This window comes from Sciurus carolinensis, chromosome 4, assembly GCF_902686445.1.
Source record: "Sciurus carolinensis chromosome 4, mSciCar1.2, whole genome shotgun sequence".
Lineage (NCBI taxonomy): Eukaryota > Metazoa > Chordata > Mammalia > Rodentia > Sciuridae > Sciurus > Sciurus carolinensis.
Window position 1 is genome coordinate 85,596,794 of NC_062216.1, and position 17,320 is coordinate 85,614,113.

The 17,320-nt window shown below is 34.9% G+C and overlaps 1 protein-coding gene across 5 annotated transcripts in view; it reads left to right on the forward strand.

Moving 5' to 3' along the window:
- Positions 1 to 17,320, forward strand: part of Pik3c2g (phosphatidylinositol-4-phosphate 3-kinase catalytic subunit type 2 gamma) — a 367,859-nt gene that overhangs the window by 291,164 nt on the left and 59,375 nt on the right. For 4 of the 5 annotated variants that reach the window (XM_047549321.1, XM_047549319.1, XM_047549320.1 and 1 more), the window contains 3 exons: positions 1,560 to 1,749; positions 2,212 to 2,333; positions 5,874 to 5,982. In XM_047549321.1, coding sequence (XP_047405277.1) covers positions 1,560 to 1,749; positions 2,212 to 2,333; positions 5,874 to 5,982 — 421 coding nt within the window. Of the gene's footprint in view, positions 1 to 1,559; positions 1,750 to 2,211; positions 2,334 to 5,873; positions 5,983 to 8,706; positions 8,858 to 17,320 lie in introns of those variants that run through there. The other variant, XM_047549322.1, reaches the window with a different exon arrangement.

Below are 17,320 nucleotides of genomic sequence, written 5' to 3' on the forward strand. Positions count from 1 at the left end.
TCATGTTTTTAGTGAAATTATCTCTGACCACCCAATTTAAAATTGCAACTTTATTGCCTACATCCCTATGCCCACTCTCCATTTCTCATTTTATTTTTATTATAATACACACACTTCCTCAAGTTCTGTATTTTTGCTGATTATTTTATTATTGACTGAATTTCACATTATAAAATTTCTATAAGGACAAAAAATACTGTTTTTTTCCATTGCTATATTCCAAGATACTAGTATTGTGATTACGCGTGGCATGCAGAAGAGTAAATACAATCTGGTGTGTGTGTGTGTGTGTGTGTGTGTGTGTGTATACACTTCCATATCTCTGTATTGGCACAGATGTACAGAGAAAGTTCAAAAGGAATAATAACAAAGTGTTGCACTAATTATTTTGAGGGAGGAGCACTTTCCTCCCATGGAAGAAAGAAAGAGAATCTTCACATATTACTTTATATTTTTCTGTGTTGCTTAAATTATATATCATAAGAAGTTAACTTTCAGTGCCCTTAAATCTCCATAAAACACTCAAATCAACAAGGTTAGCTAAATCCAAAACCTTGGACACTATCCATAGTAAAACTAAGTAACAAGGTATACCCAAGAACCCTAAAATACAAGCAGATGTTAACCACTAAGAGTTAAAAGACCTGTGTGGTTCAACATCTGTAGAGGAGGTTATAGGAAATAGTAGGTCATCCACTGACTTGAGAACAGAAACCAAAATAAGGAAAGAGAGAGAGAGAGAGAGAGAGACAGAGAGAAAGAAAGAAAGAAAGAAAGAAAGAAAGAAAGAAAGAAAGAAAGAAAGAAAGAAAGAAAGAGAAAGAAAGAAAGAAAGAAAAAGAAAGAAAGAAAGAAAGAAAGAAAGAAAGAAAGAAAGAAAGAAAGAAAGAAAGAAAGAAAGAAAGAAAAAAGAAAAGAGGGAGGGAGGAAGAAGAAGGGAGGGAGGGAAGGGAAGCAAGGAAGGAAGGAGAAAGAAAAAAAAGGGGGCGGGGAGCCTGGGCAATGAGGGGGTACTCACTGGGAGCGAAACAGGCCACTTTGAGAAGACCAGCTCAAACTGGGTGGAATTTTCTGACACTCCAATTTACAGGGAAGGCAAGGGTTCTGTAGAAAATTAGAAAAAATTAGAGCAGTCTGAACTCTCAAAGGTATATGGAGCTTCCTTCCAGGAAAAGGTCTCACACTGAAGAGAAACTGCTAAATCCAAACTGAGAGGACAAGAGGTAATAGGAACAAAAGGAAAAAACAAAGTCCAGAAAAAATGGAGGGAGGAGAACCCAGGAGGCATATCTCAGAAAGTTGAAACCATTTTCAAAATCATTATGTGATAGCAACAGAAAAAGAAGTCCCAGATCCCATAAAAAAAAATCTGTATTGCTTCCTAAAATCAAGAATACTAATTTCATATTAAAATGAACAAATAAAGATACATGGTTTGGGTACCCCCTCTACCCCCTACGCACAAGCTCACATCTAGCAAACACAAGGAAACTAATGATAAATTAAAAAATGAGTTGATACAGAGGAATCTTGCTTTCTTTTCTTTTCCCTTTCTCTAGGAAAATAAAGGAAAGTCTGGAGTGTTTCCCTGTTAAACTGAATAACTTGATCCACACACTTGCACAAATGTCAGCCGTCAGCCCTGCCAAGTCTACTCCACAGACTTTTCCCCAGGAATCTTTTCTGCTGAGTACAACCAGGTCGATTCAAAGAGCAACAATTTTAGGGTTCAGCAAGAAACCCAGTAATGTAAGTCTAAAGTCTGCCATCTTGACTTAATATCATTTGGCTTCCTCTCATCCTTTCCTATAGCAGGATTTTTTTTACTATGCAAATGAAAATCAGTTATAATTTGAGCAGAAGTGCCATTAAGAGGATGTTTTAAGGAAAAAGCATAACAACCAGAGCTATTAACACAGAACCATCAGAGGGAACAGTTCCTGCCCTGTAGTAGAATATAAATCAAGAGCTAATTAAAGTGTCCATAAGAAAGGAACTGCAGAAATTAGACAGTCTGTTCCCAGCACATAAGCTTATGATATCTGTATATATTGCATTTTATAGGTAATATTTGCCTTTACAAATTGGATCTCTTGCCTTTCGTGATAATTTTTTTTAGAAAGGTTCTTTGTTTAGTCTACACAAAACCAGATTTAGAACATGTTGTGGGTTATATTACCATCTTTTGATTTTTTACCTCCTTTTCTGCAGCTGTATCTGATCCAGGTGACCCACAGTAACAACGAAACAAGCCTGACAAAAAAATCATTTGACCAATTTTCAACACTCCACAGCCAACTCCAGAAGCAGTTTGCCTCATTGACTCTCCCAGAGTAAGACACTATCCTCATGTCATTTTGCCTTCAGTTTTTGTCCTTGAGCAAAAGCAAAAATTATGGTTATGTGATTTCCTATTTGGGAGCAACATGGTATTCTGACTCCAATGCCATTGGATCTCTCCCAGCAGAGTCTGTTCTGCTCTCACAGTAAAGAATCTTTTGTCTCATAAAATAGAACAAGGTTTACAATTTTCTCTTTGCTTCCAGCCATCAATTTTGAAGAGAGAAAAAATCAGAACCTATTTTATTTTTCATCAATTATTGGGAAAATGATTTTATTTACCTGGTTTTAAATTTAATCTCTTCGGTTGTTTTCTATAAGAATAAAATTAAATTGAAAATGCAGAACTAAATTGTATGTATCTACTTATTAACAATAACTGAAAAAAAAATGCTCTTGCAGATTTAGTCCCTGTACCTGAAAGAAATTTGAGTATATTCATATGGGTTAGTGTAACTCATATTGGTTATCTGATTATGAACTTTTTAATTATTAATTATTAAACTTGAATTATCTACACTTTATGTTTATGTTGCTTTTGAGGTAATAATGAAACACTTCAGCCATTCATCTTATAATGAAGAAAATATTTTAAAATGAGCAAACTACAAATACAATAAAAATAACTATTGTTCATGTAAACCTAAAATCTGTCACTTCAATGGACCAATTTAGACTGTAGATCTAAATAAACACAAGGGTTTTTGTTAAGTAAATGGTCCCTTAACAACTAAATGTCCACTATATACCTGAAAAAGTTTGTACTTGTAGGTTTTTACTTGACTTTCACAGTTTAGTCATCTTCCAAAATGTAAATAAGCAAAGTTGTCAATGGATGGAGAGTGTACAATGTCAAAATTGAGTAGCTCACATTCATGAAAAACTGTGCTTACAAATGTCACAGAGATTTTGAAACATGAGTACTTTAAACTTCAGGAAGTCAAGAAATTAGAGTGAGTATTTTCAAGACACTAAGAGGTAAATATCATTCTGAAAACTTTCAAACATCTGGTTTAAGAATTATGAAAAAAAGAAATTTGATCAAATAACTAAGAAAAAGAAATGTGAGCAAGAACTTCAAACTTTGCAAATACTGAAATTAGCATCCATAGTTGCCCTCATACCGTATTAATGATCTTTTAAAAATATAAATTACCTGTTTCTAAATGGCTGTCCTTTTTTGCTTCTAATTTTTAAAGTAACCATCTCTCCATGTGCCTCTTATCAACTTCCAGTTTTAGTTAGGATTCTGATTTGCTCACCACTACTGCCTGGCAATGTACCTAAATCGATATTCAAACTATTTAAACAATACACAGAGGGGATAGACATTTATTTAGTCTTATATGGTGCCCTGGACAGTACTTTCAGGCTGACGGCAAATGGTCGAGGCTAACGGCAATGTATATAAATGACAGAGGAGGGCAAGATTTCCTCTGACTCCTAAATTTACCAAGAAGTTCTGTAAGAGTTACTCGAAGTTGATCTGCAAACTGTGATCAGAAAGTCAGAGTCGGGAAGAATAAAATTCTAATTAGTTGCAGCCCATGTAAGTGGTCTTCAAACGAGGCTATTTGTATTTCTGCGTACTTTCCAAGAATACACGGGTTTGGAAGTATTCCTTAAAATTAACGAACGACTTTAATTTAAACTGCTTGAGGAGGTTAAGTTCCTTTTCCTCTTCTACTTTTAGCATTGCACTTCTCCCAACCCTCCAGAATCTTATTTTAGTATACTATCCCAGAGTGTCAAAATATCCAAGAACCAGACAAAAAGGTGAATCAAAATCCTGGTGTTGGTTTTGAGAAAATGAATTACTATAATAACCAGGTACCAAGTCTATTTGCATGTCAGGTATTTTTCATTATTGGTCCTGAACAAAATTGAGGGAGAATATGAGAGCACTGTCAGAAAAAGACCATAAAAAGTAATTTTAAATAACTGATTTGACATTTAAGATTTCAAACAATTGAATGACATTACTATAACAGAATTCCTCAGTTCTTAGGTACAAATTTTATGCACAAGATTTTTTTAATACATATGTCTATAAAAATATCAACAAAGGAATATAATTCATATTGATCTGTTTTATCCTACCAATAAAGAAAATTCATGTATATTAAGTGAATTAATATTCAAACCTAGGCTAAGCCATCTATTTATCAAATTCATTTCCAAAAAAATTTACCATATATGTGTATATGTGCATATTTATGATATTTATGTGAATGTATGTGTGCATATATATTGTCAGATTTTTGATTAATTGTGTAGTGGTACTAATTTTCAAGAAAAATAAATCTGTCAAAAATTATAATATTTAATCCTTAGATCAAAAGAATGCTTTTTAAATAATTAAATACTAATTATTGAAATATATAAGCATATCCATTTTCCACTTCCCTGGCATTTCATCAAGAAACAATGAATGGGGTGGCATGAAGTTGTCACCTACTTCCATTTGCTGACAATCCTTCACTATCCCCTGTGGGAAACCATCCTTTAAGAGATTGGCTCCCCTAACTCCACCCTATCCTGTCCATCACAGAAGAAGCTCCTTCTAGTCCTGGCCCCCTTTACCTATATGTTATAAATAAAAGAGAGTTGAACAAGTTGTTGTAAGAGGCCAGAGCTGCTATGGCCACACTGGTCACGCCCCCTCTCATTTAAAAGAGTATTGGCTCTTGTGTGTTTATTGAGTAGATAAGTTTTTTGGGTAATAGATAGAAAAACCACCAACATCCTCCTCCAGCAGTTAACCCTTTTCTCATCTATGTGGGACGTGGCAGAGAGGCCCCCCACAATCCCACATGTACATTTCCCCAGGAATCATGGTAGTCAGTTTGAGGTCTCTACCAAAAGAGACCTTTTTTGTGAGACAACAGGCAGAGAAGCTGCTAGTTAGTTCCTAAAAAGAAATATTTAAACAGCAAAATGCATTACCAAATGTGACCATTAAAAGGTCATCCCACTTGATAACTGGTCTTAATCAAGTCCAGTCCATTAAAATGAATCTTGAGATTGTGCAGAGGAAAATCTGTAAGTTGTACTCTTGGGGAGAGTGTGACTTTTTTTGCAAAGAAAAAGACCAGATGGAAGCATATGTCACTTGGTAAAATGTTTAATTTAGTTAGTGCAGTAATGTCTGTAGTGAGCCCAGAAGAAACAATACAATCTGAACTCTCTGAAAAAGTGTAAATCATTATTAACTTCAGAAAGTATTCCTGAAGCCCCCACATGTATTTAAGGAACAAAATGGGTGGTCGCCATAAATATAGTAAGAAAGAACATAAAAATAAATTTAATGTTAAATTTAATTAAGTTAGTAATAATACTAATGACAGTTAAAATGGGACAAATGATCACAGCCATGTCAATGAAACGCTCAGGATTAATCACGTGAACTATGGCTTTTCCCAATGTTTTCATTGGCACCTCCATCTCATACAGCCGTTAACTTTGTGAACAATTCTAAAATGAAGAGACCAATGTTTGCACTAATAGAGATATACCTTTTTCTTTTAAAACAGGTTTCCTCATTGGTGGCACTTACCTTTTACAAATTCAGATCACAAAAGATTCAGAGATCTTAATCATTATATGGAACAGATACTAAATGGATCACATGAAGTTGCAAATGTATGTTACAACTTATTTTTTTCTATTTTTACCTAAAATATCATCTAGTTCATATATCATTATTGGAAATAATTTAAAATATTTTATAACATTCTTTAGTTTACTCATTCAATGAGTATGTACATGTAAAATCTATGAACTGGGAACTGTGGAGTAGATAGAAGGTATGGGACCCAGGCCTCAAGTAACCTGAAGTCCCACAAGGTGCTCTAGAGTTTCAGAGGAGCATGAATTACTTCCAACTGTGACAGGAGGTTTGAGGGAGAAGAGGGCATCTGACCAGTGTCTTCAGCTCCAGGTAGGATTTAGCAGAGTTGTCTTGGTAAAGAGTCTGGAGCACAGTAATAGTCAGGAGTAATAAAAAACAGGAAAGAATTGCTTTAGACGCCTATTGCTGCGGTGACCAATTACCACAAACGTGGGGTCTTAAAACACCACCAAACTATTTTCTTCAAGTTCTGAAGCTCCAAGACTGAGAATGGGATTTATAGGACTAAAACCAAGGTGTTGACAGGCCAGTTCTTTCTTTCAGGCCTTAGAGGCTGTCTGCATTCCTTGGCCTCCAGCAAGAGAGTGGTACACTCAGGACTCTGCTCTGTCTTCACATTTCCTACTTTGGCTCTAACTCTGAGTCCCCTGACTCCCTTTTATAAGGGCCTTACGATTACATCAGGACCTCCTGGATAAGCCAGGACAATCTCTCCGACTCAAAATTCTCAATTTATGTTTATCCATAAAGTCTCTTTTGCCATGTAAGGAAACACATTCACAGGTTCCAGGGATTCAGACGTGAATGTCTTTGGAGTTAATGACTCTGTCTATCACAGGGATGTAAGAAAAAGTGCTGGAATACAATTCTGTTGAATCTCAATACTAGTGAAGTAAAAATTTACCGGCTAGGCCAAGTTGTTCAGAACTAAAACTAAACCTTAGAGAGTTGTTTATCAGGATTCTCCAGAGCGAAAGTGTATATATATTATATATATATATATATATATATATATATATATATATATATATATGTGGAGAGAGAGAGAGAGAGAGAGAGAGAATCTTATTTGACAGGCATATTGATGTTTTTACTGACATTCATATATCTCTTCTCTTTTTCCTTAAAAATCCTATATAATATTGATATAGCCAAATCAACTTTATTTTGGCTAGCATTTTCAGGGTCCAACATTTTTCATCATTTTATTTTCATTGTTCTATATATTTCTATTTTAATTGCCACTCTTATAAGCAATATACAGATGGGTCTCTTTTTATATCTAGTAGCACAATCTTTACTTTTCAAGTGAATTGTTTAGTTATTTACATTTGTTATTGTCATCAATGTGGTTGTGGTGTGTGTGTGTGTGTGTGTGTGTGCATATGTGTGTGTGCACACACACAGGTCTATCATCCCATAAGTACTTTCTTTTTGATCCTTCCTGTGTTTGTTTCCTTATTCTTTCTTCAACTGTTTTAAAAATATATTATTTATTATTCCACTTTGTCCTGAATTGACTCAGGAGTTATGCACTTTTTCACTGTTGGGAACTCACACAAAGATAGAAGCATGCATCCTTGATTTAAGTCTAATATAAACTGGTGCTATTATCAATTACACAATGATAAAGATGCTGAGAACACTTTTGTTTATTTAACTTATTTGTGTCTTGTATGCTATACTATTAATATACATCTTTAATTATATTTATAAATTTAAAAGGTCATTATAATTTCATATAATTGACATTCATTTAATTCTCCATTCTTGAGGGATATTTTTGCTGTACAGCATTTGAGTAACTTCAATTTCATTTAAAAGCTTTAAAGCTATCATTTCATTGTCTTAACTTCTACTGGTTCTGTTTAGAAGTAATGTGTTCTACTGGTTGCTTCATTGAGGTATTTTTTCTTTCTTCTTTATCCGCTTTAAATATTTTTCTGTTGCTTTGATTTCCCATTCTTTTGTTGTAATGTGCTCAGGTGTGATACTATTTCTATTTATCAGGCTTGAACATTAGGATTTCTGGTATTCACATTAGGCTATACAAACGTTCTCAGTCATTATCAAGTCAAATATTATTTATATCTACTCCTTTTTTCTCTTTTTGCAGGACTATAATAAAATGTTAAACCTTCTCACTATATCCTTAAAGTATTATAGTCTTATATTTTTTTATCCTTGTGTTTCTTCATGCCTTTCTCAGTAGTTTCTTCTGAACTGTCTTCTGAGTTATTAGTTCTCTTTTTATCTGTATTTATATTATTAAATGTACTTTTTGAGATTTTAATTCCAAATATTTTATTTTTCAGTTTTAGAATGTCCATTTAGGAGTTCCTCAGTTCTGCTGAAAATCTCAGTCTTTTATTTTGTTGTTTCTTTGCAAAAAAAAACAAAAAACAAAAAAACGGGCATTATTTAATGTTAATTAAAATTCCAATATTGGTACAAACTGCATATATAATTATAATGTTTCTGCTAGTTTTCAATTATGTAGTCTTGTTTGTGAACCTGGTTATTTTCTTATTGATTGTGGCCAGATGGTATACTGCAACATCCTTTGTAGAAATAATTTGAATCCTATGTTACTATATTATCTTAGTGTGGAGAAGAATTATAAAAATTGGAGAAGTTAACTATCTAGGATTGTGATCATTCAGTTGCAATAATTGCAATTCAAATTAGTCCAAACTAAAACATAGACCTTTTTTTGGTTCATCTTTATTCCTCAGATAGAGCCATTTGGGATCCAAATCCAAGGAGAGTAAGATCTACTGAGAGCCAACCTCTCAATGTCTCAACTGCTCCAAATTGTATGAGGAAATACCCATTAACGGAGCATCAGGTCGATTCCCAGGCTCACAGTCCTGAATCTATGCCCTCCCCCAGATTCTATCCTGGTAATTCTTTACTATTTTGTTGCCTCTCTGATCCTTTCAAGTGAAATTTTTAAAAAAACAAATGTCCAGCTCTTTCAATGCTTCTCAGCCAAATATTTGGGCTAACTGACCTACTATCACCAAAAATGATAGTCTAGAGCTGCAGTTATCACCAAAGTCACCCCTCAGTTTTCAAAGGCATCTTCCATATTGCCTCTCCACCCCTGTCCTGTGCTGGAATACAACCATTCTCTCAGAGAGTGCTATTGTAGGATCTAAGTCAGTGGTCACTTTCCATCCCCAAAAAGCATTTACAGATTTTTTGTTAGGCTACTTGGTACTATCCACCAGTGATTCTCAGAATTGTCTTAAAAATTGCAAAGGAATGCCAGGACTCCACTTCTTCCCCTTCTCTCATGTGGGCCAAAACAGGCCTCTTAATATCACACACACACACACACACACACACACACACACACACACACACACTAGACATGCACAAAGCTGATGCGACTCCTGATGCTTAAGGAAGCTCTAATTTTCTTTGCTATTATGTGCTCCTATTACCAAATTGCATGTAGGATTCCTGTGAAGCAAAGGCTAAGTCCCAGAGGATGACACCAGGCTGACACCAGGCTGACTGAATTCTCCCGAGTTCCTGGACAGATGCAGGGTTCCCATAGTGACTTACCAAGTGATTTATGCAAGGTCTCTTGGGTGCTTTGCCTTTTGATGCAAGAATGGAGAACATTTGTAGAATATTTTTAGCTCAACCACATATCTGGAATAACTAATGACACCAATGTGAGCCCATTTCTACGATTAATTATGCTAGTCAACAAGTAACCATTTTTGTAACTAAAAACTCACCTCAGACATTCAGTATGCTAATTAATATAATGCTCTTTATAAATTGAGTTGTTAATGAATAACAGAAGCCAGTGTACTAACTGCTCTGGTAGGGGCTTCCGATTGAAATACTGTGCGTTTTCTCTTTCCTTCTCCTCCCACCAACTGCCCCTGGTTGTGCATGTTTGATTAGGGCATTAACAAGCCATGGCTAGATTTTGCAGTCTTGATTAAATGCCACCAGCACCTGGGTTATACCTTGACTTAACAAAGACATATATAGTATTATGCTGTATATGTAGACATATTCCAGAGCAAACTGGAAGCTTTATAACAGTGAAACAATTGACCCCATAACTAGAACTTACTAAGGGAACAAAGAACTCTGTTTTTCTTTAACTGTAAATTCAATGACCTATCCTCTTCACTTGGATCTTGGGGAAAACTTTAAATGAGATTACTTCTTCAGTCAGGACATGAATTTCTTTAACCATATGCTGTACAATAGACCAAATGAGTATATATCAAGGAAAACTCACTGAAATTTAAAAATACAACATACTAAGCATTTCTTCAAAATCGCCTCCTAACTGTGAAGTAGCACACTGATTCAATGTGTCAGCTTATTTTTGTGCCTCCTAGGTAGGTAATATTGTGGGCTGATATTACATAGACTTACCTAAAGAAGAAAATCCCCACCATCCAGATCAAAAGTGTCTGAAGGACTATTTTAGGAAATCTAGATTCTCAGTAGTGACCTCATTGGATTGAATATAGTTGGGAGCAAGATGTGAAATTTTAAGTTCCTTGCACCTAAGACAGATAGTTTTCAAAGCACTTTGCTGGGAAAAATCACCTTGAAACTTAAAAGACTGTGCATTCTCAGCCCCAATCTAAACCCACTAGCTCAGACACTCTCAGGAGGGGCCCAGTAATCTGTATTTTTAGATTTTGATCCGTGTTAATGTTTAGGGCTATTGTCTCAGACTATAAACATCTTCCCCCCACCCCTTTTTTTTCCAGTTTGGGCATGATCAATTATTTGGCCTCTTAAATCACAGTTACTCAAGTATCCTACTGTATTATTGATTCTTACGAAATGTGGACTCAAGAACATTGTGCTGCAATATTATTTCAAGGCTGGTAGACTCTCAGCTGGAGATGATGTTTGGAATTGAAGGACAAGTGCCTGAGCACTTAAGGAGGTCTGCTTAACTCAATCCTGAGCGAGTTAGAGAAGGCATCCTAGAGGGTATGGCATTCAAGTTGGTCTTCAAGGGCAAGGAGCAGTTAATAAATAGGAATTGAGAAAAGTCATGCTAGACAAAGGGAACTGCAGAAACAAAACATTATGGTTACATGCATTTCTCCTTTTCAGAAACTTAAAGAACTTAATGTCATGTTCTTTTCTATTTTTATTCCATGTCTGACACGATTATTAACTCTTATCAATACTTATTTTATACTTTTGAATGAGTAAATGAATAATAGAATCAATATACATTAGCCTACAGAATTTGTGTTGCCACTCAAAACTTGGGGATTGGAAGATTGCATCTCAGAGTGTTCGGCAGCGGTCTCTAAACTTGTTTATCTTTTTTTAGTTAATTTTTTAAAAAATGTTCTAATTTGGTTATACATGACAATAGAGTGCATTTTGACACACTGCACTTAAATGGAGCATAACTTCTTATTCCTCTGGCTGTACATGATGCGGAGTCACAGCAGTAGTGTAAACATACATATATATAGGGTAATAATGTCTGTCTCATTCTACAGTCCCTCCCATCTCCACAACTCCACCCCTCCCCTCACTCCCCTCTGCACAATCCAAAGTTCCTTCATTCTTCCCTATCCCCTACCCACTATGTATCAGCATCCACTTATCAGAGAAAACATTTGACCTTTGGTGTTTTGGGATTGGCTTATTTCACTTAGCATGATATTCTCCAGCTCTATCCATTTACCTGCAAATGCTGTAATTTCATTTTTCTTTAAGGCTGAGTAATATTTCATTGTGTTTATGTACCACATTTCTTTATCCATTCACCTGTTGAAGGACATCTAGGTTGGTTCCATAAACTTGTTTATCTTTTTTAAAGAAAGTATCTCATGTCTCCAAAGTAGATAATTCATTTATATGATTTATACCTAAACTACTATATGAATAAGTGATAATATTTTAAAACTTGTAGAAAAAAATGGAAAAATTAGGAAACATTTGTGGAGATATTATAAAATAAATATTAATAGTACTTTAAATATTTCACCTATTTCAGTATATAAGACCACATGAACCTCATGACAGAGACCTCTGGCTCAGTAGAGAAGGATCTTGGGAATCCTACCAAGTGCCAGCTGTGGGGCAGGCTCCACTGGGCAGAGAGGATGAGCTTTAAAAGTACACTGATTCATAATTGCGGCCTCAGAAAGATCACTCAGACCCTGCAGATCACATTTGCAATCTCTTTGTTATGAGCAAAGAGGAAGAGATGAACAGTATGGGATCACCATGGGAATAGACTAATATTAAAACTGAAGGTATAATAATGTCAGCAGGAGGAGGAAACAAACATATAATAATTTTTTAAAACAATGTTCAATAATAGAAAAATGAGATATTGTACTTGCATTCTCAATATAAAGTGTATAATATTTCTTTTGGGGGTAGTAACTAGGAAATGAACCCTGGGACACTTAACCCCTGAGCCACATCCCCAGTCCTTTTTTAAATTTTATTTAGAGGTGAGGTCTCACTAAGTTGCTGAGGTTAGCCTTGAACTCAAAATCCTCTTGCCTCAGCCTCCTGAGCTGCAGGGATTACAGGCACGCACCACCACACCCTGCTAGCATATATTCTTCCTTGAATGTATTTAGTCTTCTGTCTCAGTAAATGGAAAATGGAAATGAGTTACGACAAAGGCTTCTGCCCTATAGGCTCAATTCATTTTGTTGGGGTCCAATTGCTTTTGCATGTTCAAGGACAATGTAGAATGTTGACATCTTAATGTCCCTTACTGATTCTGACATTCTCTGAAGGTCTTGTCCATTCACTTATACTGTAGTCAAGGACCATGGATGTGTCATTTATCTGTAAAGGAAAGTGCTAAGGAAATGGTGATGAGGCTGTCATCTTTGCATGCTGAAGACTGTCTTACTGATTATGTAAAGTCGTATGGAGACAATATCTTTCGGGATTCAGGAACTTGAAATTGTCAGTCTTTGGCCTATATAGGCAGAGGCAAGTAAGTGCAAAGTAAAGAGGCTTCTGGTTTCCGGTCATGGTAAGAAGAGGGTAACTATTGAGATCTCTGTATTCTCAGTAGAGCTTTTTATAGGAAATTCCTATATATATATATATTTCCAGGATGAGTTAATATAGAAGTGAGAGCAGGGGACTCTCATGAGAGTGGAAGGCCAAGGAGCCACACATACATAGGTAGGGAAGACCTACAGAGGTGCAGCTCAGCAAGGCTTAGTGAATGTCCCTGCCAGCACTTACTGCTGCATGGGGACATCCGAGCAAGACCATCAAACATGGAGCCTGCAGTTTGCATTATATTTGCATTTACAAATGTGCTAAGTTAAAGTACTATCGTAGAGGTCCCAAGGAGAGATGTTTTCACTTTGTTTTGTGTTGTTTGTAATCTGTATTGGTCAATTTTTAGGGAAAGGAAGGCTAATGAAATGTTAGGCACTATAATGTTTTTATCTTGGATTGAATTGAAGCCCAGGATTACAGTGGAAAAAATAAAGAGGGGAGGGGGCTGGGACATAGGTGAGCAGCAGAGCACTTGCTTAACATGCACAAGGCCCTGGGTTCCAGCCCCACAATCACAATAAAATAAAATAAAATGAAAGGAGAAGGAAAAGTAAGAGGAATCAAAATGAGGCACTATTGTGAAATCACAGATTCTTAAAAAGTGCTGCAAATGGGAATACTTCAACCACCTTCTAACAATGGAGCTCAGAGAAGGGGGAATCTCATCTCATTCTACTAAAAGAAATTGAAATTATAGGAGTGCCTTCTCCCAAAACATCACCCTGTTAATTTAGCCAACATTTTTTTTTTTTCTTTTTTTGGTGCTAGGGATGGATCCCAGGGTCTTGTTCTGACACTGAATTACACCTCCCGGCCTCACTTAGCTGATTTTGCACAATGAGAATTGAGAGTACATCACTTTCATAAGGTGTATAACCTACATCCCATTTATGAGTTGCCCTTTCTATTCCATAGAATAAACAAAGCAGTGCTGACATAATAGATCTCAAATCAACAAAAATTAAACATAGGTGCTACAGAGCAATGATATATTAGCTTCATTTTCAGAAATTACTATCTCAGTCATTCAACAGATATTTTTTGATTGCCTGCACTCTCTGACCATGGACACTAGGATATGACCTAGCAATCAATTCTTTCAGAATAAGCTAGGGAGGTTTTACAAAGTATGTTCAGAGGCCCCATCCTTAGAGATGCTAGTCTATGTAGGCAGAGGTGATATGTAGGTATCTGTGTTGTATTTTAATAACCCAGGTGATTCAGAAGTTCAGGCAGTTTGAGAAAACCTGTAGAAACTCATGGAAAGTAGAAAACTGAGTCAGACATAGATGCTGCCATAAGAAGTTTACAGTCTTTATCTCTATTCTGTGTTGGTGAGTGCTAATGAACTCCTAAAGACTTTTACAACATCACATGTTGTTTTCCCTTCCTTATTCCAAAAGGTTTCATGAACCTTGAAACAATACTCATTACGTGGACCACACTGAAGAAGAATAATTATGTCATCAAATGCAGATCAGCATTAGTAAGCAGTGTAACCTAAGCACCCAGGTTCTCTGTGATGCATATTTTAATCAATTTTTAATTATCTTCAAATGGATTTGCCATTGTGAAAGCTTTATGCATCTCCATGTTTGTAGATACTTTCCTGAATCTGTTTATACTCAGAAAATGAAAAACAATTTTAAGATTAACAAAACATTATTGGCCTAAAAATCACACAAACAATTCCAAAGTTAAGTCATGCTATTTTTGGTATTTTTAAAATTTTGTTTTATTGGTACAGTTCCCTTTCCTCATATATATCAACAGAGTATTTTATATAAACATTAATATCTATAAAGTCAGAGACATCCCATCACTAATTTTAATAAGTGAGAAGAAGGTGAAGAATGTTTCCAAGCATTCACAATTTTCTCACCACTTTCTAATAAAACAAAATATTTAAAGTTGATGTATAATATTTGTGCTGAATACTCCTGATAGGATAATTTTTCTCTCTGATCCCAGAAAAAAATCTTTCTAAAAATACTTTCCTTCTTTCATAATTGCTTGTCATAGGGGCAGTATAGGAAGATTAAGTTAATCCTATTATGTATTAATACTAAAATTCATGTTCATATACAATATATTTATTCATATTTTTAAATATTTTACATCACTTATACATACATAACTTTATAGATTTTAAATTTTGCATTGAACACTTATTATGTGTAACACTATATTAAGACCTATAAATTGGTTGTAGAGAAGAAACTGAAAAGATGAAAATTATGCAAGATATATTTTACTATCCATGAGTTTGTAGTGTTGTGATATGTGCAGAAATTAACATAAATAACACATGTAGTAGTGAGTGGAGAAAGGGGAGAAAAGGAGAAGATGCAGCTTGAATACAAAGTTGAACAGTCTTAACTTTTTAAGATCAAATATTATTATGTGCCTGTCTAGGGGCATTCTCAACTCTAAGTAGGGTTGCTTTTTGTCAGGGGAATGACATAAAGGGGAAGCTTTAAAGTGCAAAATCAGTTAAGTTAGATGAGCCAGAGGTCTCTGGGGATCTGGTCTAAAGATTCGAGAGCAGGCCAGCTGAAGAGAGGTGTGCCTGCAAATCTCTGAGATTTCCTGTCTCTTTCTCTCTCTCCCTCCCTCTCTCTCAAATAAAGTAGACGGAAATGAGTCACCATTATAAACTATCTGTCTCTTCTAATGAATACATTTAGACAACCTTGTTTCATTCCTGCATGACTTTTCTTTGTTTAGCTTCACTGTCTTCCAAAAACGAACATAAACTTTGTTTTTTCTTCAGTGTTTGTATTCAAGCAATTAACAATGGTATTTACAAGAATTGCTTCTGTTTCTTTAAATTTTGCTGCTTTGGTGGAATTGTGAACTAAATAAAATTTTTACAAAGAGTCATATAGATATGTCATAAAATTATATAACATGATTACGGTACCTAAACAAATGTGTACCTACATTTGAATTTAGCTAAGATATGCAAACAGTTGCCATTTATAACATTTTTAAAGCTATATGCATTGGAACTTTTTAGCCCTTCTTGGTACAACTGCTCATTTCTGAAAGTCCCTTAAAATAAGGAATGATATCAGTTAAGGCTTAAGCAATGTTATTTTTTAAGGCAGAAATCAAATGTCAAAATAAATCCAAATGGATAAATCCTATCTTAATAGTGAACATATGTTTCTTGTTCCCTGCTTGCTAAACCCAGATGTTAATTACTACATTTGTCACTACACTGCTCTTTTCTTATTTGAAGCTAGCTAAGATTACATTGCAGGCAGGATAAATGTCATATGGGTACCATCAGTAAAACCAAGATTATTTCTCACAGTCTGGTAAAATGCTGATGTGATTTTAGAAGACTCTGTAGAAGTTCACTATTCTTCATAAGGTCTTTCTTCTATGTAACTACAATGTGAATATGGTAGGTTAAACTACATCGAAGACTGGACATTCTGACAAGTTGTTTTGTAAAAAAATTTTAAAAAGCAATAAATATAATTGCTTTTTAACTTTGATTTAAATCTTTTATGGGAATTTATTTTTAAATTCACATTCTTACAGCACTCCATGTTTTCTGAGAGAGAGATTTAGCTTATTGTTTCAACCACTAAAACTTGCAGCCAACTCTAGATGTTGGCTGGACAGTTAATAAATGAGAACCTGTAATGTGCTGTTTTAAAGAGGGAAAAAATGAATCTCAGTGTTATATTCCCTTCTTTCTTGTGTTTGCATATACTTTAGCTCTTTACAGTCTTTGACAACAAGAATATGTTCACACTATATAGGAAAAACACTCAGGTTTTGAATTGATTGTCTCAAAAAAATCAATAATTTTAAATTACAAATTACTATATAATTGGTAAACAAAATATGAATAAGAACTCTGAACCTGACAAAATATAAACTAATTCAGATTTTATTTTTAAATTATTCTATTGGCTATCAGACTTGTCCTTTATTATCTACATTTTTCATTTAAAAGCACATTAGGCATTAAAAATCTCCATGTTAGTTAAATAAACATTCATTCTAGCAAATAAAGAATGTATATAGCCTCATAGATCATTTCGTATTATCTGAGCCCTTGCTATCAAAGACTTTAGAGTCCCAAGGCAAATGCCTACCATTCATTCATTTACTCATCAAATGTATAATGTCCTACATAGAAGGAATATTCCAAGTATTTAACAACTATTAGGATCTAAGTGCTGACTAAGCGGGATGACTGTCTGCCACTAACCCACCTGTATGGTCACACAGTTTGAATTGACTGGATATTTACTAATGAAGGCGAAAGAGAGAGAC